At 30.9% G+C, this 24,522-nt stretch overlaps 1 protein-coding gene across 5 annotated transcripts in view; it reads right to left on the reverse strand.

The window, feature by feature from the left end:
- The window catches only part of UBR3 (ubiquitin protein ligase E3 component n-recognin 3), a 267,500-nt gene that overhangs the window by 149,775 nt on the left and 93,203 nt on the right, over positions 1-24,522 (reverse strand). For all 5 annotated transcript variants that reach the window (XM_031960483.1, XM_031960485.1, XM_031960486.1 and 2 more), the window contains 11 exons: positions 22,381-22,609; positions 14,238-14,417; positions 13,138-13,271; positions 8,970-9,056; positions 6,434-6,499; positions 6,227-6,316; positions 3,564-3,692; positions 3,428-3,480; positions 3,198-3,331; positions 2,768-2,853; positions 991-1,132 (listed from right to left, as the gene is read on the reverse strand). In XM_031960483.1, coding sequence (XP_031816343.1) covers positions 991-1,132; positions 2,768-2,853; positions 3,198-3,331; positions 3,428-3,480; positions 3,564-3,692; positions 6,227-6,316; positions 6,434-6,499; positions 8,970-9,056; positions 13,138-13,271; positions 14,238-14,417; positions 22,381-22,609 — 1,330 coding nt within the window. The remainder of the gene's footprint in view (positions 1-990; positions 1,133-2,767; positions 2,854-3,197; positions 3,332-3,427; positions 3,481-3,563; positions 3,693-6,226; positions 6,317-6,433; positions 6,500-8,969; positions 9,057-13,137; positions 13,272-14,237; positions 14,418-22,380; positions 22,610-24,522) is intronic.

Here is a 24,522-nt window from a genome sequence, read left to right on the forward strand (position 1 = left end):
GTTCTATGACATAAAAACTTCAAATATAAGTCAATTTCTTACCTATTTCAAGATTTTAACAACTTTGCCATCTATGAAGATAGCATAAGGATGACAGTAGTAAAAGTTTCCAATTTGGAATGAAATTTAAAGGGAAAGTTTCAGTACGTTATTTAAATTTCAAAACAGATACTATTAATCCAATAATGAATTCTGATCAAAACTGCTTCAACATTTTAAATGGTTACTTGGGGGTGAGTATTTAGTCACTGTGTATGCATTTGTTATGATACAGAAATATTCCATTGTATTCATGTACCTAATTTGTTTAATTATTTCCAAATCAATGGACATTTTACTTTGCTTCCATTTCTTTGCTATCTAAGTGAATGTTCTTGTTAGAAAAAAATAACCAACTATGGCCATCAGATGCATTTATATTTTTGTTATATTTAGTTCAATTTACTTTTATTCTTAATGGGATATAAGCTGTTTTATAGGACGTTATTGTTGCTTTGAAAGCAAATAAGAGTAGGAAAAAACATGCTGCATCATTTTGCTCTTTAAAGTAGGATACTTCAGTCTGTGAAGGGCTTTATTTCATCCTATATTCCATCAAAACTCTACTATAGTGCTTCTTTATGGCATAGAGATAATATCCTGAGCTTTCAAGACTATCTTGCAGGAAGAAAGAGAAGAGTTCAGATATGCATAGGTAAAAGAAATAATTACACTGGCAAAATCATGGTTCCCTGAAGTACTAAAATGCTAATTGCTAATATTTGGTCACTGAAGTTGAAAATTGACCAAAAATTCCTACTGTAATGTGATAATAGAGTGCCGTAAATAAACAGAAATAATTATCAATATTTATGTCAAAAAAAAAATAATAATATGATTGAAAAAAATCAAGGCTGAGCAAAAAAGTAAAGTGATTTCTACTAGCATATAGGGCTTAACCTTTAGAAAATCGGTATTTCAAAAAAAATCTTCTTATGCACATTAACATACCTTTAGGAGTATACATTCCTTGTTGCATAGAACCTCCAGGTTCAAAAACGGGAGCTTTAAAATCAGCTACAGCTGACAACACAGATTCAAAACTGTAGCTACCTGGAATAATTCCACTTTTGGGATTGGGATTTTCTGGAATGTGATTCTTATGTCAAGAAAAATCAGTACTGCTAAAAGTTGTGTCAAATGATCAGTATACTAGCTCTACTAATTACTATTTAAGAATAGTCCAAATATTAAGACCTATTACAATACCAGAAAGTGGCCACAAGAGGACTCCACAATGCAACAATTCCGTCAACACTGCTCCTATCACAGTTAAAATGACTAAAATATAGAACTTAAGGCATTTTTTCATCTTAACACTTACCAACTACTTACTTTGTAGATATACAGCACAGAAGAATACCAAAGAGGTTTTACTGATAACATTTTTCACACCTACTAATATTGAACATGAGATGGGGTGATTATAAATACTGGGGGGAGAAAGGAGGAGAGAGAAAACAACTAAGATATCCATATTTTTTAAATTTCTATTTTACCATTTTCTAATTTTAATTTTTCTAACTACATTTAAGGCTATATACAATACCATTTCCTTGGAACTAGAAAAAGCAAAAAAAGTATCATCAAGGAAAAAATGAGTTTTACAATTTCAAAGAATGCCTCCTAAAAGTCTTCAAATGGTCATCTTTATTAAAAATCATGAAAGAACTAATAAAAATTAAACTAAAAAACAAATTGTAAGCAGATATTTCACATCAGATATATGCTATGGCATAATCTTTTTTTTTTTTTTTTAACTTTTAATAAGTCTAAGATATCAGTGATTATCACATGTAGACCTGGAAGTAATCTTAAAGGTTATCTAGTTCAAACCAAAACCTAACTCCAAAGCTAGCACACTTTTTAAAATAAACGTCGCTTTTTTCCTTTTTTTTTTTTTGACAATCCAAGAAAACAGTTTGTAAATTGAAGCTCATTATAAAAGGTTTCATACAGATTAGCAAGAAAATACTATTATTACATTTTCTAGATGAGGAAACAGAGGTTCTCAGAAGTTAGTGATGTGTTTAACATAATGATATTGAAAGTATACTGTGTACTGCTACACTCGGAATACCAGCAGGACAAAGTGTGTATATGTGTGTGTGATATGCTATACAAAATCTATGTTTTAGAAAACACCTATTATATTTTAAAATATGGTGTTTTAAATAAAGAGCTGGTCTCAACTTCAGGAAGACTTTGGTTCACGTCCCATTTCTGACACTAGTGAAGTGGCTCTAGAGAAGTGTTTGAAGTATTCCCAGGCAATTCATTAAACTTAAGAATTGTAAGTCCTGATCTGTTTTGGAAAAAGGAAATTCCTCATGAGGTATTCCTTATACCTGTGAAAAATAGATGATCTAATTGACGTTTTTTTAAAAAAAATCTAGTTATAATGTATTCTATCTTTACTTAACCCAATTAATATGCAAAAGAGACTTGTTACTGTAGAAAAAACAGTTAAACTAAGAGACTGAAATCAGGAAACTTGAGCTCTCTTGAAGACAGACTCTTCCGTGAACTTGCTATGTAACCCTTAAATATATCACTTAATCTCTCTGAACATCACTTTCTTCATATATGAAATGAAAGATGATTTCCAAGATCCCTTCCAGTTCTCACATGCTGTAATCTTCATTACGGACATATTTCAACTTTCTTTCAATATATTTAGTTGAACCTGAAATCAAGTGAAAAATGAAACAAAAATTTATAAGGATATGAGATCCAGCAATGAACTATGTGTCCTGTCATTCATACAAAGTTGGGCTACCATCTCTGCCCTGAGGATTTCATCATCTGTCATTCCTAAAAGTAATTAAAAAATAAAAATTAGTACATTTAAATAGAAATAGATTTTTTTAAAAAATTACAACAAATTTTGCTAATCTGTCCCCTAAATGTTCAGTATGCTTCAAGAGTTAAAGAAAAACTATGGGTGCTTCAGATTAAATTACAGTTTAGAATTATTGTTTTCAACTATTTTAGATAAAGTATTAAGATGAATCAATTTTAAATATATATAATTTGCAAACTAAATCAACAATCTAAAATAATTTACATTAGACACACAACTTCTTTTTAAAGAGGTTTAACTGTCACTATTTTTAAAGTGGTTGTTCTATTTACATATGAATAATTATAGTTTTTACCTAAATGTAAACGAAGGCTCAACAGAATCACAAGAAACGTGAGGGCTCCTTCTAACATAGATCTTTCATGTTCTGAGTCAAGTATTGTATTTTGATGTTGTGAAGCCATTGTCAACAAATCCACTACTTTAAATCTATGAGGGGAAAAACACAACACTTAAAATTTAAAAGAGTAAAATATAACAGAAAATATCTTGTGGTACCTGCTAAAATGCTTCAATGTTGCTTACCTTTCAAAAACAGATGAAATAAAATAATCTGGGTCAAGTCTAGATGCACAGACCTTTGAAAGAAAACAGAATATTTTATTTCTCAACATTCAGATTTGCTTATGAGCAAAGTATCTGACTTATATGGTGATTTTACCTGTAGTAAGTATATGTCAGGATCAATCATGGAATTACAGAAATGAGACTGTACATAAGTCATAGCTTGCCCTTTGATCTGAAGGCCATTTCTAACCCACATGTTACTGTGAATTTCAGAGAGACTTGCCTATTTAGAAGAAAAAAAATTAAATGATAGTATTATTTGGTAATTCAATTTACAAATATTTATTTTTTAAATACAGTTTGTACACAAACATGGATTGTCATCTAAAAATATTTTAGAATTAGAGTTGATCACTAGACCTAGTCAAAAGTTTTCTTAAACTAAAAATCTGCTAGTTATAACACTCATAATAAAATAAAAACAATACACTACACAATGTTGCAAAGCAACATATAAATAACTTACTAGCAAGTTAATGCACGAGTACCTCTACATAATGATCCCTGTAATATACTAATAGCAAGATGCTTACTTGCAGTCCTTTCAATTGAAAAACTACTAGTGATTAACTGTATCTCAAAACTCCCAATAACAATATAATATTTAAAGAAATGCTAGATTTAACCACACAAAAAAAATTACAATTCTAATCACTCTTACATGTAAAGATGAAGGCATTAAATAAATAATTCAAGTATTTGATTAACCTCCAGACACTGGTCTCTAAGCTCTAGCTAGCCAATGCAGAGATTTTATCACCAACAGACAGAGAAATGAGATGAGAAAGAAAAAGTTGGTAGATTAATTCATATATTCATTTCTTCAGCAGCTATTTATCAAGCAACTTACTAGACAATGTGTACAGCTAAGAAAAGCTAATAAAGAGAAAGCTAACATGATACCTGCCTTCAAGAAGAGTATAAGTAGTAAGGGGAAATAAGACACACAAATAACTACCTATTGTAAAAGTTATAATGTGAAGCTACAATATGAGAAGTACAAATTAATCAGTTAAAAAAAAAAATGACTAAGAATTCATGCCAGTTGAGTCATGAATGCTAGAATATACCTATAATATCCAGTGTATAGTTAGTATACCCCCTTTCATAAAACCCATATGATAACTTTATGTATACAAATGTTTTTCTTTCTTGAAGTGAATGACATGATACTGCTTCCTGGAAATTTAACAAGTCAACATTATAAATTCCTTAAAGCAAAGGTTCTATTGTCCTTCAACTAAAAGAAGATGTCTCAAGACCATTTCCCATGCCACCAGTAAAACTATTTGGAGATATGTATCCTAAGGTATTCCCTGTTTATATTTATTATTAATTATTCTATTTTACATCCCTAAACTGCTGGGAAAATTTCTTCCCATTTTCAAAACTATAATAATACTCATTTCAGTACAAATATGAAATTATTTTTTGCTAGTATCCTAGTTTACATAAAGATTTCTGTATCCTAAGAGGAGATAAGAAAATGAAATTCAGCTCCTATATCTTCCATCTCATCAAATCAATCATGGCCCTAGAATCTCTAATTACTAGAACACTAAAACATTACTACTATAAATCAAAGGTGAGTCATATTCTGTGCACAAGAGAAACTTGTTAATACTGGAACTTTACCTGAAGTACTACCAATCTATCTTTGGTGTTGTAACCCATATGTGCAATTTGAAAGTTGACATTTCCCATAAACTGATTAAGATAGTAAACATGTAGTCTCTATCTTTCATCCCTAGGAAGTACCACAATTAATTTATCACACAATAACGCATTTACAATACAATTGCTTTTAAGCATAGCAAATAAACAGTTAGGATTATCTGATAAATTTCCTTATTTTAACTATTTACTACACATTACAAATATAACCTTAAATTATTTAATAAAAGGAGTAAAACATTTCTACCAATGTCTTTTATGTAACTCTCTCAAGTATTTATACCTTGTTTCTTCAAACAGTCTAGAATCTCCCTACCAGAGATGTCATCATGTATTTTTTCATATCTCCTTCTCTCCCTCCCCAGAATACATAGGCAATGTATTTAATATCCTTCAAATATCCTAAACAAATATATGATTTATTGATAAGACTTTCAGTTCATGAACAACTAACTTAAGTAACATGTTCACTTATTTATAAACATCAAGTTACACCAATCACATAGAATCCTAATATTTTAGAGCTGAAAAAAATCTCACACATCAAATTACAGATAAAAGAGTTGAGGACCAGTGAGGTAAAGGACTTTTGAATCAAAAAGAATTGGTAACCACAGAATACATATCTTCACTCATACCATAACACTAGTTGTGCTTTTGTTATGTAAAAAATATGATGGGAAAAATGGTTATTTCGAAGAAAAGTTCTACTCAACAAAATTTAAGCAATATGGCAAAAATAGTCAAACACAAATATTTCAACAATAATTGTGATAAAAAAAAATCCAAGAGTTAAAGTAAATGATGTCTAAAGTCCTTTATGACTCTGTTATAGAAGTCTAAGTCAAATAAGATTTAAATGTACTTAATACAACCAATAACTCCTACCTAAAACTTCTTTTTTTTTTAAATTATTATAGCTTTTTATTTACAAAACATATGCATGGATAATGTTTCAACATTGACCCTTGCAAAACTTGATGTTCCAAATTTTCCCCTCCTTCCTCCCACACCCTCCCCTAGATGGCAGGTAGTTCAATATATGTTAAATATGTAAAACTTCTAAGATGCAAGAAACCTTACCTGGATTTGGAGTGGGTGAATCATTAATTTCATCAACATTTCCTGATCTGGTAAAATAGAATCTAGATCTAGCTCTTGACATTTCACAGCCTAAAAATGAAATTTAGAGAACTTAGGGTTTTGTTTTTTTTTTTGGGGGGGGGGTTAATCTCTATTTTTACACCTTTTAGAAAAGGAAATAATCATACATACAAAGACAAATCTTACCTTACTCAAAAACATAGCATAATAACGATGTAGTGGCAAATGAAAAGTAACCTGGTTGGGAGCTGGCTGAAATATAAATAAAGAAAATAAAATGCCATAGGTAAAAACAATACTTTATATAATTCTATAAAGATAAGATATGCTAAAATAAAATTTGTACTTTGTTTTTATTCTTGCAAATAATGCTTTGTTTTACTAAAATACTAATTTAAAAAAACACAATTGGAAATAGTTTTCTCTGTGAAAAAATAGATCTTTAAGTCAAAAAAAAAATTAAGTGCATAAAGAAAAAATAGAAATAAAACTAAAAATGTTGGAACAAATATTCATATACAGTTAAAATCTGTAAAATCATCACAATTACAAATAACTATAATGAATAATATGAAAATCATGTTATATATGCTAAGGAGCTATAACAATGACAACAGATATGAAATAATTGCTATTGGGAGGTGGGTTTTTTTTCCAAATAAATAAATTCCTTAATATGATAGAATAAGAAATTTTTAGAGGCAGGGACTCTCCCTTTATTTACAGTTATTATTTGTGATATAATTCACTAATTAAAATATCCTCCCAGAAGAGAGCATTACCACCCAAGAGTTTGTTCTGACCATTTACCCTGGAATGTGGTGGCTGAAGAATTTCTATTGCCTAAATTATGTCATGCATTTGCACAAACAAATTTATAGAGCTTGTCCATCAAAATTTGTTATGCAAGACAAACAATACAAATGGGCATTGTACTGAGCTGGAGAAGGAGGAGAAAAAGAAAAAGAAGGAGAAAGAAGAAGAAAATAAGCATGCTAAGGAGAAGAGGAGAAAGAGGAAGAGGAAGAGGAAGAGGAGAAAGTTGACTAGCTAGCCTTAGGAAACAAAAAATCATCTTGAAGAAACAGAACTAAGCTTCTCCAGGAAATAAAGACCCATATTTTTAATGTCAATACCAATGTTGTTGTCTAAATGCAAGACATGGAATATAATGATCTTAGAAAACCTGAAAATGAATTCTCACAAAGAAAACAATGAAGAGCCACATGATAGATTTAAGGAAACTGAAATATGTAACTAAGGAAGAACATCAAATAAGCATAGGATTTAAAAATATCATCAGGATAATATATTTAGGAAAAGAAGTTCATCAGGTAAAGGGAAGGGATGATAGTCCCTTTTAGTCCCACCTTTTAGACTCCCAATTCAGTCCTCCTAGGTGTTAGCCTAGCATTACATCTCACCTCCAAACTATATCTTAATATTAGAATCGCTGATGGATGTTTAATCCAATATCCCCTTAATCTACCATCTTGTCACATGAAAATTGTTGGCCTAACCTGACAAAAAATCATAATCAGAGATGTTAATACCAGTATCCATGTTTTAGCACTTCTGAAAAATCAACCAACAGATGGACTTCTACTTATATGATTATACAGAGTATGATATAGCTAAAAAGAGAATTGGAATTTTTAAAAGCAAGGATCTACAATTATCTCCATCAAGAATTTAATTTATTAAATCATAATACATCATTTAATTTCTCTGTATTTCAATCTTTTACCATCAGCAAAATGAGGGTAAATAATACCTTGCCTCCATTATAAGGCTATTGTAAGGAACAAGTGATATAATACATGTTAAAATGCTCTCCAACAAAAAAAAATTACATTTACTTCTTTCAGTTCCACATATCATCTCATATTCTTTCATTAACGCTATCTAAATCACATAAATATTTTTACATTTAGCATCTTTCTGACAGCTTGGCTTTATGAAGCTAAATGAAATTAGTTATCTTCTCTCACAAAGTTAACTGTTTTCTATATGCTTATGTCACTCAATTAATTGATTTTAACATATCCAATTCATATCTTGCCTTCTATCTTACTATTTTAATTAAAATCATGTAAATAAAATCTCAAAGATATTTTCAATCTTCTTTCATAATGGCACTTCTTAAAGACTAGTCTGTTAATCTAATTGTATAAATACTATATAATTATTATATTTACTCCTACACAGTTCATTCCTACACCATATCTTTTAATGATATGAAATGATAATGATAATGAAAAGGAAATATCCATTCAATATATTTTGGTAACCCTTTCCATAAATGTGAAGTATCCCATTATTAAGTATGGAATCACTTCTGTACTTGCTACTAATTTACACTCTTGAACTATTTAACATTCACTAAATATCTGATGAAATAATACTTTCTTCTCTATAAAACCAATAAAAATTATTACAAATATTATATATCATCTCTGGGCTAAGGCGAGAGGAGAGAGAGAGACCCTTGACTTTTCTTTCTATATTGTATATATCTTGTATATACATATATATATATGTATATACAAGATATATACAATAATATATATCTTACATATATATATATATATATACACACACACACACACAATAATTTCTTACATAAGCTAATTTTTTGTCTCTCATTTTACTTGAGAGGTATTATTCTCTGGTTATACTTTAAAGTCAAACAGCTTTGCTAACAGCTATGACAAGTACATACCTCATCTACAAAGTTTATAGCATCAAACCAGTCCTGAAGTGCTTCTAGACAATATCTAACAACATTTCTTGTATATTCTTGTGTTTCCTGTAAACAGAAAAACAAACAAACAAACAAAAAATAACCCAGCATTGTAAACGTTTAGGATTTTCAGAATCAAATATAACATTAAACAATAATCCAAGTCAATAGATTAACAAGTTAATTTAGTGATTTGTTGTTCAGCCATCAACTTTGTCCAACTTTTCATGAACCAATTGCCAAATTTTTACTGAAATGACTTGCAATTTCCTTCTTTAGTGGACTAAGGCAAACAGAGTCATTTGCCCAGGTTCAGAAGCCACATTTTAAACTCAGTTCTTTCTGACTCCAGGCCCAGTGTTTTACCCATTGAGCCAACTATTTTGCCTCAATCAGTGACTAGTGACTTCTTTATATTATTTATCTATTTCACTTTGGGAAATGAAAAAACTACTTTCAGGGAGATTACATTCTAAAGATATAAGTAGATTGCATTATCAATAAAAATGTAAGTATATGAAAGACATCAAGGACTTGCATTATTGGAAAAAGGAAGGGAGTACTAAAGGATTGGAAATAATGAAAAAGTGATAAGACAGAATGTTGAACTAATAAAATGCTAAAAAAAAGAAAAAAGAAACAAAAAGGAATCCCAGTATAGTTAGATAGTTCATCTATGTTGAATTTATGAAAAGATGAGTAATTTCTAAAATACAGGGGAGTGAGTCAAATTTAGAATAAGAGTAATTCCCCAGTTGATAAAAAGTCAAAGGATATGTATGAGTTTTCAGAGGAAGAAACCAAGGCTACCAATAGATATATAAAGATAATCTAAATCAAGGCTTCTTAAGCTTTTACCACTTGTGATTCCTTTTCGCCTGAGAAATTTTACATGACCCCATGTATGCATATATAAAACAGGTATACAAATTAAACATTTACTAATAATAAATCATAAGTTTTAAATCCCCACATTCAGCTATGAGATGCCTTACAGGGTCACAAATCACAGTTCAAGAAGTTGGGATCTAAATCACTAATAATTAGAGAAATGAAAATTAAAGCAACTCTTTAGGTACCACTTCAAATCCATCAGATTGGCTAAAATGACAAAAAAGAAAATGAAAATGCTGGAGAAGCTGTGGGAAAATAGGTATTGCTGAAAATATAAACTATTGGTAGAGCTATAAACTAGTCCAACCACTCTGGACAGCAGTTTGGAACTATGCTCAAAAATTTATTAAGCCCTCTGACCCAGAGATTCTACTACTAGTTCTATATCCCAAAGAGATCAAAGAAAGATTAAAGAATCCATATGTACAAAAAATATTTATATCAGCTCTTTTTTGTGGAGACAAAGAATTATTAACTGAGAGAATGTCCATCAGAAAGAGAATGGCTAAACTAGTTATGGTATATGAACATGATGGAACACTACTGTGCTTTTTAAAATGATGAAGAGGATGGTTTCAGTAAAATCAGCGAAGACATATAAAATTAGATGAACAGAATCAGGAGCACAATTTAGCTAGTAATAGCAATAGTGTAAAGATAATCAACTTTAAAACACTTAGTAACTATGAACAACAATATGAACAACCATAATTATACAGGATTCATGATAAAACATACTATCCATTTGGAAATAGAGAACTGAAAGACTAAGAGTGCAGACTGAAGCATTTTTTAGATTTTTTTTCTTCTTCTTGAATTTTTTGGTTTTTGGGGGGAATAATAAGAAATGGTGAATGTGAATATTTGTTTTGTATATATTATTTGGGATTTTATTTTTCTTGCCTTCTCAATAGGTGAAGAAGAGAGGAGAAAATATGGAGCTGAAAATAAAATAAAATTCAAGTTAGAAAAAAAAATAATCCATTGATGCAGAAAATTAGAAATGGATAAAGAGATGTGATAAAGGAAATGGATAAAAGAACACAGAAACAACATCTGGCATCTAACACTTGATTTCTTTGCCAAATAAAGTATAATGACAATCGAGAAAAACAACTTTTTAAAAGATATGGGCAATAATTACACAGGATAAAAAATTGAGAAAATATGATCCCTAAGGGTAAAAAGAACTGTCAAAATTATGTGATTATGGATCCACAAAAGCCAATTTTGGCTGGTGATTCAAATACATATAACTTAATATTTTACTTAGGTTAAGGGGTACCTTAATTTAACATTGTCTAATATCTTTAAACAGTGTTTGTTTCCAGTCTCAATAACAATATAGCAAATGGGCTCATTGTATGCCTAGTCATAATTTTTAAGTGTTACTTCTATTCAAAGCAAAAATCCCAATTTTACAAACTTGGGCTAATTAACTGATACAGATTACCCTGTGATGAAGATAATCACTACATGGTGTTTTGAAAAGATACAAGTAATACTTAACCACAGAGTTAACAAATTGCTCCACTATGACCATTCAAACACTTGAAGATAACAGTAATGTTTACCTTCTCTGCTCCCCAGTCATCTCTTATCTAACCTAAACATGTCTAGTTCTTTTATCAATCTTTATATATCTCCCTTTTTTTTCATTCACAGCCATCAACCATAATAGAGAACCTCACCATTATAACAGTTTGTCTACTTTTTCTGCTTTTAGGCCTCCCATTTTTTTCCTACATACTGCTACTAAATTATTATCCCCCAAATTCCATTCAATGATTCCTTACTACATATACAAGATAAAGTTCAGACTACTCATTCTGGAATTCAGAAAGACACATCTCTCTCCAAATTTCTTTGTCACTTCTATTTTACATACTACTCTCCCAGACAACTAGCCAAAATGATCTAACGATTATATCCAAATAGGCTATGTTCATTCCTACTTTCTGAGGAAATGGAAATTGTAAATCAGATGTAATCTTTATTTACAATTGCAAATAATCTTACCTAAACAGCTAATTTTTTTCTAAATAATGGGACAGTAAAATCCTGATACCATTGATTCCATCGGGTACTAATGATAAACATTTAGCTCTAAAAATGAAAAATATATTTTTTTCATCATACTATAAAGACAAAAGTTATTTATGAAGTGCTTACTAAGCACTGGGGATATAAAGGCAAAAAGGCTTTGAAAACATTTCTATTCAAAACAAATTATGTTATATCATTAAATAACTACTAGAAATTTAATAAAATTTATAAACTTCAAAAATACTTTCACATACTATTAAATTTATTTTAAATAAAATTACTAGTTTCACGTAATCATTCAAAGCTGCCATATACTATAAGCAAAAATGTAGTATGTTGTACTGAAATAACTTTTTATAGTTTGAGATAAATCCTAAAAGAATATGGTAAATATTGTTGATGTTGATGATAATGATAATGATGATAAAAACTTGTTTATATTTATCAACAGTGCCAAGCACTACATTATATACTTTAAAAAAATTATCTTATTTGACCCTCCCAATAACCCTGGTAGGTACAATTATCATTCCCATTTTACAGTTCAGGAAATTAAGGCAAAGAAAAGATGACTTGGCCAAGGTTGCAGAGTTAGCAAGTATCTGAGATCAAATCTGAACTCAAATATTCCAGACTTGCAGCCACTGTGCGACCTGGCTGCCAACTTTACTTTCTATATTATGATTTGACCCTTTTTGATAGATAGTAATGGCAAGTGGGCCAGCAGAGAAAATAATCTAGGGAAACCAAAATATTTTATCTGATGAGAAATATTTATTTGTATAATCACTTAGTAATGATATATTAACATCTACTTAATTTTAATGACTTGTTACTGAAAGCTATTGCAATACATGCTTAAGAATTAAATAAAATTTATGCTAACAATGTTGTTTGTGACCTTTAACCATGATGGCAAAACTCATTAAAAATTCGATCTCATTCAGTGGAACATGATAGGCACCACTGAAGTGGAAATGAAAGCACTACTTGTATTTGTATGTTATGAAATGATGAGCAGTAATCATAGCACTTCTCACTGATTCAGGTTCCAAAAACTTTGCCTCTTCAATTTTAATGAAGCATGTCAAAACAAAGCTAAATCCAAGTTGATAATTATCAGGCTCAAATTTCAAGGGGGACAAATAATACTTTATAAAAAGCAAAAACTTATACATGTAAAACAAAAAAAAAATTCTTATCATACCCTAATTTTGCAGTGTGATAACAGTCCCCACATTGGCTGTGCACAAGCCTCAAGTTCGGCAGCAAATGCAGCATAGTAGGTCTGAGACTCAAATTCCACATGTTCATTTAGTTCTCGTTTATTTAAGTTCATACCTTTTAAAAAATTATGATGGAAAAAGAGGACAAATGTAACCATTAAAAACTCTAAAGAGGAAAAGTTAAGAAATCAAATATCTGGTCTAATATTCTGACATTCTTCCAAATTATCATATATATTTTAAGTTAACCAATTAGGATTCATTTTGCAAAATAAGCATCTATGTGTCTGACAAACCTAAAAGAGTTTTCTATTCATAAGTTTCTATTCATAGTATTTTATATAGCTAGTCAAGTTTAAATGAAAGAGGAGAAGAAGTACCTAATAGATAATAGATAAATATCAAATATGCTTTAATATCTAGAAAATTTCTTGTAGATCATATGGAATATTTTGGTGCAAGCATATAATGTGTGTGTGTGTGTGTGTGTGTGTGTGCATATATTTATTTATTTGGGGGGGGCGTTGAAGCAACTGGGATTAAGTGACTTGCCCAAGGTCACACAGCTAGGAAGTCACATTTGAACTCAGATCTTCCTGACTTCAGGGCTGGTACTCTATCCACTGTGCCCCTAGCTGTCCCAATACATAAAATATTTTTAAAAGAAACTACTTATCTCACTGAGCCTGAATCTCAAAGAATTAGTGGTGGAAAGGATCTTTGAGATCATCTCTTTCAAGTGCCTAATTTTGCAAATGAAGAAACTGAGAACCAGAAAAATGAAAAGGAAGGAAGAACTTGAAGAAAGACTTTGCTACTAAAAGTGGAAATTCCTTCTGTCATTACAAAATGACCACTGCAACCAGCAGACAGATAATTAATTACCTGGGGCCTAAAAGGTTAAGTGATATGTTCACTGACCATACAGTTAGTACATTTCAAAGGCAACACTTAAACCCAGGTCTTTCTATCTAAGACCAGTATTCTACCCATCACCTAATTATATCTTAATAATTACTTTAATAGTTGATAGTAAGCATTGTACAACTGAAAAGAAAACAACACAAAAATAAAAGTATACCTTGAAAAAATGACACAAAATTCATCCAAGTAACTAACAAACCATGATCCTCCAGGAATTTCTTTGCCACACTTTGATGTGAAAGGATATTTATAAAATCACTGACAAGAGGCCAATAAGTATTGTTCTTCAGTAGTGCTTCTCCACAGTTTACTACCACATGTAAACTGTTTTCTTCATCTAAAAAAAAAAAAAAAAAAAAAAAAAATCACTCCCAGCAAGCAAATTTTTGGCCTCAGAACTGTTTTTTTTTTTTAATTGGGCACTGACAAATTTTAAATTAAACTCAATTAAAATTGCATCAAATAAAGGTGTTAACAAAAAACAATAAGAGTTATTTTTCTGACTCTAATAAGTCTATTTTTCTCACCATTAAATAGGTCTGTGACTATCCCATCTTGTCAAACTCATTTGAATTTTAGTGGTATACATTAGGGTATTTTTATCTAACTACTACTATTCTAAGGAAACCAATGAATTTGGATAATAACTGATATCAATTATTTACAAATAACATTTTTTAAAGATCTGGTATTAAAGATAAAAATGTAACTCAATTAAAATTCTTGTGTTTCAAAAAATGTTTTATAACATTTCATGATGTCTATAAAGTTCTTTCTACTAAAAAAAATTCTTGCATAAATAGTCCCTCTAATCTAGTTACCCGTGCACCTCTATTCATGGAAAGACTGTTGCTACAGAGTATGGCAAATTTCTATGAAAAGGTCTCATTTCTAAAACAAAAGGAATAAATTCAAATTCATAAAAATAAGATTTATTCCCCAAATCATAAGTAGTCAGGGGATTGTGAACAAGCAGTTTTTGAAGACAGAAATCCATATTATCTATAAATATATTTTTAAAGCTTCAAATCACTAATAAATAGCAAAGTGCAAATTAAAGCAAGTCTGAAGTCACAAATCACATTCTTCAGGTTGATAAAGCTGACAAGAGAGAAAAAAGGTGACAAATGCTGAAGGCCTATAGAAAAAGTAGTATACTAATATATTACTGGTGGAGATATGAATTGGCACAATGACTGTGAAAAGCAACTTGGAACCATGTCCACAAAATTTTGAGGATATGTATTCTTTTTGACATAATAATAACATTACTAGTTGGTCTATACTTTAACAGATTAAATAAAGAAGGAAAGGACTCATATGTTCCAGTTACATTTATGGCAGTTAATTTTGTAATGGCAAGAACTAGAAACCAAGGAGATACTTATCAACCACAGAATAACTAAACAAAATATAATATACAAATTTAATGAAATACTATTGTCCTATAAGAAATATAAAGAAGGAAATTTCAGAGAAACCTGGGAAGACTTGTATGAACTGATGAAGAATGATGAAGTGAGAGCTAGAATAATTTATGTTACAATAACAACATTGTAAAAACAAACATATTTGAAACACTTGGCAATACTCAATTGTACTGTTTTGTTTTCCCAAGGAAGGGAGCTGGGTGAAAGGAGAAAATAAATTTTTGCTAATAGAAAAAAATTTTTTAAATTTAATTTTAAAATGTATTTACAAAAATGAATAAGGAAAGGGAATAAGCATTTAAGAGCCTACTCTGTGACAGGCATTGCTAAGTCCTTTAAAAATATTATTTTAGAGGCAGCTAGAAGGCACACTGGATAGAGCACCAGCCCTGGAGTACAGAGAACCTGAGACAGCCTCAGACATTTAACACTTAATAGCTGGGTGATCCTGTGCAAATCACTTAATCCCACTTGCCTCAAAAAAAAAAAAAAAAAAAAAAAAGATAAAGATAAGATAGATAGATAAATAATCTTATATGATCTTCACAATAACTCTTTGAAGCAGATTCTATTATTCCTCCCTTTTTAAAAAAAAATGAAGAAATGATGTGGGTATTTCTCTGATTCTAAGAATTTATTTTTCTTTTCAATAAAAAGTCCTATGATTTTGTTAATGCTCCCATCTTATTAAACTCATGTGAATTAATAGTTAGCATTAAGATAGATTTTTAAGATTTGTAAAATGCTTTACATATATTATCTCGTTCAATCCTCATAACAACCATGTAAAGGAGATATTCTTATTTTCCCCAATTTGCATATAAGTAAGTTATATGCAATTAAGTGAATTGGCAAGAGCCCCACAGTTTTGTGTTTGAAGTAGCATCTAAACTCCAGGTCCAGCTCTCTACTGACACCTAGCAGCCATTTGAATTTAAATGATAAATTTTTAAGGTACTTTTTATTATTTTAACCACTCTAAGGAAATCAATAAATATGTGGATATCAGTTATTTACAAATAAGATTTTAAAAAATACACAGGTATTAAAGATAAAAGGAGGAAAAAAGGTCCCAGGCCTGGAATTAACCACTGTGAAGTGTAAACAACTCTGGGCTATCTCCTCAGAAACAAGTGGAGAACCCTGGTGCAAGCAAGGTGTCTAGAGTCTCAGCAGGAAGCACAGAAACTTTCACCTCCTGGACAGTTTAAGGAGTCAGAGTCTAAGTCTGGAAAGATTGAATGAACCTGGGCTGATCAGCAATACCAGGCCCAGCTATACTGTTGAGACACAATCCTGCATGAAAAGGAATCATTGCACAGGCATGAATGCACAGACAGTGGAGCTGAAGAGCCGCTGGCTGTGGGCAGTGGATGGAGGATGGAATTCTTGGTTTGGAGTTTCCAAATCATAAGAGAGAGGTGAGGTGAAGCTCGAGGCACTATTCTGCCACCCCAGGATTATTTTTTTTTAAAAGAGAGAGAAAGAAAGAAAAGAACCAGCAAAGAAGAAAGAACTCCACCCTGGAAACTTACCATGAGAAGAGGGAAGACCAGAGTTCATTTTCAGAGGAGGATACTTAAGTAAAAAATGCATCCACCCCAAAGAGTAACATGAAATGACTCCCCACCCCGAGAGAATTAATAGGAAAACCATCCAAGAAAAACAAGATTAGGGGAAAAAAGAAAGTTAACCAACTAGAAAAGGACATACAGTGTTTCAAAGATAAAAATAAGTCTTTGAAAAATTAGAATTGGGCAAGGGGAAGCCAGTGAAGCTATAAGAAATCAACAAAACAGAATATAAAGAAAAAATAAAACAAAATGTGAAACACCTTATAAGAAAAATGGCACCTCTCGAGAACAGATCAAAAAGGGAAAATATAAGAATTGGACTGTCTAAAAGTTGTGCCCCAAAAAAAGAACTATGGCATAATAATGCAAGAAATAATCCAAGAAAATTATCTTGGACTGATAGAATATGAAGGGAAGATAGAAACAGAAAAATTCACTAATCACCACCTCAATGAGATCCTTTGGGGAAATATTATTGCCAAATTTTGAAATCTCCAGATCAATGAGAAAATTTTGCAAGAAACTAGAAAAAAAAATTCAAATATGCTGGAGCTACAATTAAACTGTACAGGATTTAGCAGCCACAATAAAAGACCACAGATCCAGTAATCATAATTACCAAGAATCAAAAGAACTAGACCTGTGGCCAAAAATATCATATCCAGAAAAATTATCTATAATACTGAATAATAAAAAATGAACATTCAATGAACTTGGAGATTTTCAAAACTTTCTATCAAACAAACCCAAACTTAATGGGAAATTTCACATAAGAGTTGATACCAAAGGTAAATTTCAAGAAACTCAATATGGACCAATTGTTTGTGTTTTTTACATGAGAAATATATAAAATGTGTTTAAGACTGATATTAAAAAGGGGAATTCAAAAGACTGGGGCAGAGTAAGGTAAAAACAGTAATTATGTTATACAAAGAGGCATTAGAGTGGGGAGGAGGGCTCGTAGTTCTGAAAACCTACTCATTTCGGGAATGGGTTAAATAGGCAACACTATATATACATATATACCTTGAAGGAAAATCTATAAAGAAATAAGCGACGAGGGATGGGTGGATGGAGAAGCAAAGGGTGAGAAAAGAAGACAAGGGAAAGATTCATGGCGGGAAGAAGCTGAGTAACAGCAAGGCAAATTAAGGAGCAAAAATAAAGCAAGGAGTCAGCAGGCATAGGAAAAATATGTGTATATGTATGTTGGGGGGCCAGGGTGTGTGTGTATATGTATGTATATGTATGCATACACACACACACACACACACACATATATATATATATATATATATATATATATGTATGTATGTATACATACATATATCCTTTCTTAAGTATAGCCTACAGGGGGAGAGGGGGATATAAAGAGAAAAAAAGAATAAAATGTAAAAAAGTGCGAAGCAGAGAACAAAAGAACAATTTACAAGGAAATAAAGAAAAAATGGACACTCATGAATATAATTTCTTTACTAATATATATATTTTCTTGAACTATTATATAGTTTTAATCCTTCCTGATGATCTGCTGGGCACATGACAATGTTCTCTTTTGTTTTATTTCATTTTGTATTCCTTTTCTATTTTTTTTTCCTTAAAAATAAATAAACTATTTTTTAAAAAAGATAAAAGAAGGGCTAAAAAAAATTCAAGTCTTTTGCCTCAGGAAAAAACTCAACCCTTTAGGATATTTCAGGATTAATATTTATAAACTTAAAAAAAAAAAAAGTTTTTCTTCTATAGAGTTTTTCCTAATCCAGTTAAATTCAGGTCATTATGCTACCACAATCAAACAAAAATTTATTGTGTCTATCTACTATGTATGATGTACTATGTGTTGAGAATACAAAAAGAGGGAAAAGACAATTCCTGCTATAAATAAATATTTCATAGACAAAAAAAATCTACATACAAGATAGATAGGAAATAACTGGGAAGGAAGGCACTATAATTAAGAGAGACTGGGAAAAGGCTTTCTAAAAAAGATGGGATTTTAGTTGGGACTTAAAAAAAGACAGGAAGTCAGCAGAGAGAGATGAAGAGAGTGATCATACTAGGAATGGGGGGAAATGCCCAGGGCTGGGCGATGGAGTGTCTTATTCATGGAACAGTCAGGGGGTCAGAGTCACTAGATCAAAGAATATGCATAGGAGAGTAAGGCATATGAAGACTTGGAAAGGTAGGCAGTCGTTAGATTTGAAAAGATTTTAAATAACAAAAGAATTTATATTTAATTCTGGAGGCAATAGAAAGTCACTGGGGTTTACTCAGATAGGAGTGGTGGAGGGGGTGATATGGTTGGACTTGTGCTTTAGGAAAATCACTTTTGTGGCTGAATGAAGGCTACATTGGAGTAGGGAGAGACCTCAGACAGGCAGACCCACCAGCAGGCTATTTCAATAAATTAGATGTGAAGTGGTAAGGGCCTACCCAAAGTGATAACAGAATCAGAGGAAGGAAGGAGGCATATTTGAGAGAAGTTTCAAAGATGAAATTAACAAGCCTGTGGCAGCAGATTATATGGGTGAGGGGAGAGGGGACCAATCATACTTTTTTTTAAAAAATAGCTACATAACAATATAAAAGAATAGGATCCAACCTGATATCAAAAAGTATATCATATTTAACTGAAATCAAATTACAAATGAGCATAAGAAGACTACTGACTCAGATACAAATTTGTTCCTAATCCTGGGTCCAACAGTCCCGTTCTTCTGAAATTTGCCTTGAGATCTTTAATAACATCAAAGATCAGACATTACACTTTTATCTAAATTGAAATGGCATCTATACTACTGCGGGTATAGGAAATAACCGTTCAATGATGATTTAGTGTAGTAAGTACAAATTAATAACTCACAAACATTTTCCCTCAAACTTTTTTACAAAGTTTAATAACAGGAACAATAAGTCAATACCAAAAAAGTGAGTGCCAACCACTGCCTAAAAGAGACTAGAATACTAATCAATAAATCCAATTTGAGAAACTATAAGAATCAACTTTCTTTCCCCACAGCAACTTCACAAAAAGTCTGCCAGCAATCCAAGGGCAAAGCCAACACCAGAAACACAAACAAGTAGACCAATAAGGGACCAGTGGTAGGGTGCAGCCCATGAGATTTGGTATCTGAAAAGAGCAAGAGAGAAGGATGCCTTGCAAGAGGTTATAAACATACACAGGAAGCTCCAGGGACTAAGAATGACCAAGGCTGACAAGTCTGAAACAGAAACACTTAGACCAGCAACTCAGAGTTCCAGAATCCCTAGTACTTAGTCTTTACCTACAAAAAAAGTCTAGAAAATCCAAAATTCCAAACCCTGAAAATATAAGAATTTCTCACAGAAATTCAGGGTGAGAATCCAGGGCTACTAACCACCCTCACTCAAAAGCATGATATGGAGTTAGGACTGGGTTGGGCAGGAAAAGCCTCAATTCAGGAAAGATCACTGAGCCAAAAACATTAACCTAAAGTCACTTCAAACCCAAAGATTCTTAAAAAGAGAGAGACAGATAAAGACAAAGAGAGTATAATTCTGTAATTGAAAAAAAAAAAGAATATAATAGGAAAAAGTTAATTTTCTATAAGAACTATATGGTTAACTAAAAGAAATTAAGAGATTAAAAAAGAAATAAAAATAAAAGCTCTGGAAGAAAGAATTAAGAGAATAGCTCAAATGAGAAAGTACTAAACTTTCCTCAAATAATAAGATTCCCTGAAAAATAAAATGCATCAGAGATCAATGACTACTTGAGACAGAAAGAACTACTAGTACAAAATCACAAGATTGAAAAAGTACCATTATATGTGTATATACATATATATAAACATACACGCACATATATGAAATAATATATATGCAAAGCAATGATGATATTAAAAAAAAAAAAAAAAGACCTGGAAAAGAGGTCAAAGATTAACTTAGGAATTATTTTGGACTTTCTGAAAAACATGACAAAATTTTTTTTTTAAATCTGGATACTACTTCAAGTAATCATAAATGAAACTGCCCAGATCCATTAGAATCTTAGGCAAAGTAAATATAGAAAGTGTTCCAATCATCTCTTGAAAGAAATCCTAAAACAAAAAGTTCCAGAAATTTCACAGGTAAAATCCACAGTTACCAGACTTTCTCTCCCCAAATGTCAGTGAGAAGCCAAAAAAGGAGCTCAAGCACAACATACTATAATCAGGATCAAAAAAAAGACTTAAGTACGTTTTATTTAAAAGCAGTAGTCAAGTCAGAATCACTAGATCAAAGAATATAAAAATAGAAGAGTAAGGCATATGAAGACTAGAAAAGTAAGAGGTAGCTAGATTAGAAAGGATTTTGAATATCAAAAGATTTTGTTAGCTTCTGCTAAACACATATATAAAGCACAAGTATAAGACCTACAAAATAATGCTCACATTTTAGACCAAAGTTGTTCTTACCATATTCTGAACTCCCAGACTTACAAGTCTAAACCTAGTTTTTGAACCTGAGAACAAGAAGATGGACCATATATGGAAGCAATAAAAAAAGGCTCATTGGTCATGTTTTATTTCTGCTATCTTTTTGTTTCTTTAAGTCAAGGAGAGCAGTTCTGATAGAAAAGCAGTGTTAGAAGGTATATGTGAAGAGTACAGCAAAAAAAGAATAAAAAGAAAAATTCAAAAAGAAAGATTAGAAACACAGATATTAAAGAACTAGAAAGAATATAGCAGGTAAATTAAAAACACATATGTAAAAAGTGAATATAATATAGGTTTTTCAAAGAGAGAAATACCAAAAAAAGTGAAAGCAGAAAGAGAAGTTCTTCCAGGCAAGGAGAAAATTGTAAGTTAGGGGATGGAAAAAGGAAGGACAAGAAATGATGTACTCAAATCCAAAGAGCACTGGACTAAGCAGGCAAAAATTCTGCATCTGCCCAGCTTGGACATGTCCTGACTGTAGAATCCAAGGCAAATCAAAGCCCTGGTAAAATAAAGAAAATATTTGTAAATCTTGTAATTGTTGTACAGGGTGATTTGCAAAGTTTCAAGTAGAATAAAGAATTCTATGATCATATATTTAGAACTAAAAAGGATCTTATAAGATCATCTAAGTCAGCATTTCAGAGGAAGAAACTGAAATTAAGAAAGGTAAGTAACTTGACCAAGACCACACAGCTAATAAGCCTAAGAAAAAGTGATCTCAAGTATTCTAGCACTCTTCCTACTATGCCAACCAAACCAAAATGGGAGCTATTAAAATTATAAAAATGTAAAAAAGTAGAATTTACCACCACAAAATGGGCACAATGTAATTTTACCTTGCAGTTCGCTTTTAATAAGGCAACTCTCCATCATGTATAATAAAACAGTGACCATAATATCCAGCAATTGACATTCTTCTGTTACTTGTCTTGCCAGTTCCTCATTGCTGAATAGCTGAACACTAATATGCACAATTCTGTTAGACATTGTGTCTGATTCATGACTTTTCTTCAGTGTTTTCATAATAAAAGCATAATGCTGGACAAAGGTTTTTGTAAAAGCAATCTGCAAAAAAAAAAAAAAGTTTTTTTTTAATTTTAAAAAAGAATATATTCTCTAGCATGTAATATTTGCAGCCATTATTATAAACATGTAAAAAAAATTCTACAAGTTATAAAGATGAAAGAATAGCTATTTTAAAATTAAAGGCTGAACAACTTCTACTACTATGATATGTGAATATAATATACTCCTTCTCTTGGTTCACAAATCTATAGCAACAATATGCAATAGAATAAGTTTCTCTCATCTACCTTATAAACGTCAGAAGCCCAATCCAATACTTCAAACAATAGCAGCAGTTGTATAGTTTAAGTTACCAGCATGGTGAGTCAATCTGATTACTCTTAAAAAAAAAAAAAAAATGCTTACTTTCCTTTCATCTGAGAGTAGGTCACTAGTTTTACAAAATATTGCAATATTGCCTCCATGCCATCTATTTTTCCTACTTCAAATCTCTCTATAGATTTTTATTTTACATCATTCACTTAATAAATAAGACATACAAAAAAATAGGATCACTACATTAAAGTTCCTTTCCAAAAGGCTTCAATGAGAACCAACATATCAGTTTTCTAAATTAATTTATTTTCACATATTGTTCAGTCATTCACTCATATCTAATTCTTCTTGATCTCCTCAACCATTTTCATATAACTCAGTGCTTAATACTTACTCCAAAATAGGGTATTTTATACTATCATAACAATATTAGGTATTTAATGTGAATCTTTTGAACAAACAAAAATATAGCAAAAACTGTAAAGAAATTTTCTAATGGAAGTATTAATTTTTATGGTCATATTTTTCTTTTGTATTTACTATACAGTCAATTTACAATCATCTTAGCTAAGGGAAAACAAGCATTAGCTTATACAATTAAAATTTACCAATCACCTACTAAATTGGGTTAGGCAAAACTTCCACAGCAGGAATACTACCAAGAAAACCACAATTTAACCACACCACAGAGAAGAAACTGCTGGGCATTAAAAATTGTTCTGAAGTACATTCTCTCCTTCCTTCCCCTTCTACCTCATCAAAAAAAACCAAAAAACAAAAAACCCTGCACCCTTTCTTCAGAAGCTAATCAAAAATAAAACAGTAGTTCATCTATAAAATTTCTATCCTTACAGTGACTCTGCTATAATGGCATATGGATTATGCAACACAATCTGCTGACAATAGACATTTCTATCAATATTCAATAATCAAAAATTTTTCTAATAATGCTACAATATACAGGATTTCTCTGTGAATATCCAGTTTTCAAATGTTATCTTATCCATAAAGTATTGATTCTTAAATCAAAAGTTACCTGACTCAAGTTCCTTTACCATACCTATAACAAATACCAAAGAATTAAGATTTTACTTCTCACAAGATAAATGGAAAAAAATTAATTAATTGAACTCAATAAATATTAATTTAATCCCTAAATTTGTATAAGGCAACTGTTTTCTGTATGATCTGTTATACAGTATCAGTATTTACAAATCATAAGAAACTTTTCTTTACAGGAATAGTAAATGAATTACACATGAAGTACTTGAACAACAATTCCATTTAAAACAAACAGAAATGAAAAAAAACTATTTCTTTAGGGAAATCCTTCAGAATATCTACTATAACTTGAGCTTCTTTTTGTTTAAAGAATAAAAGTTGTCAATAGTATTTTTAATACTGAAAATCAATATTTTCAGCTATATATTTAACTAAATATGATTTAAAGCAATGACTATAAAGAAATAAGCCCATCCCCGTAATAAAAATTGTAATCAAATCTCAATTCTTCAGGGACTAATCTAATTTATGAATCAATTAGTCCCTTTATTTCAGTCCTTCTTCCTCTCCCTACTTCCTGTCACTGGCCATTATTAATAAATACACTCACTCATCTAACAAAAATGAAATGAACA

The sequence above is a fragment of the Sarcophilus harrisii genome, chromosome 3, assembly GCF_902635505.1.
Source record: "Sarcophilus harrisii chromosome 3, mSarHar1.11, whole genome shotgun sequence".
Taxonomy (NCBI): domain Eukaryota; kingdom Metazoa; phylum Chordata; class Mammalia; order Dasyuromorphia; family Dasyuridae; genus Sarcophilus; species Sarcophilus harrisii.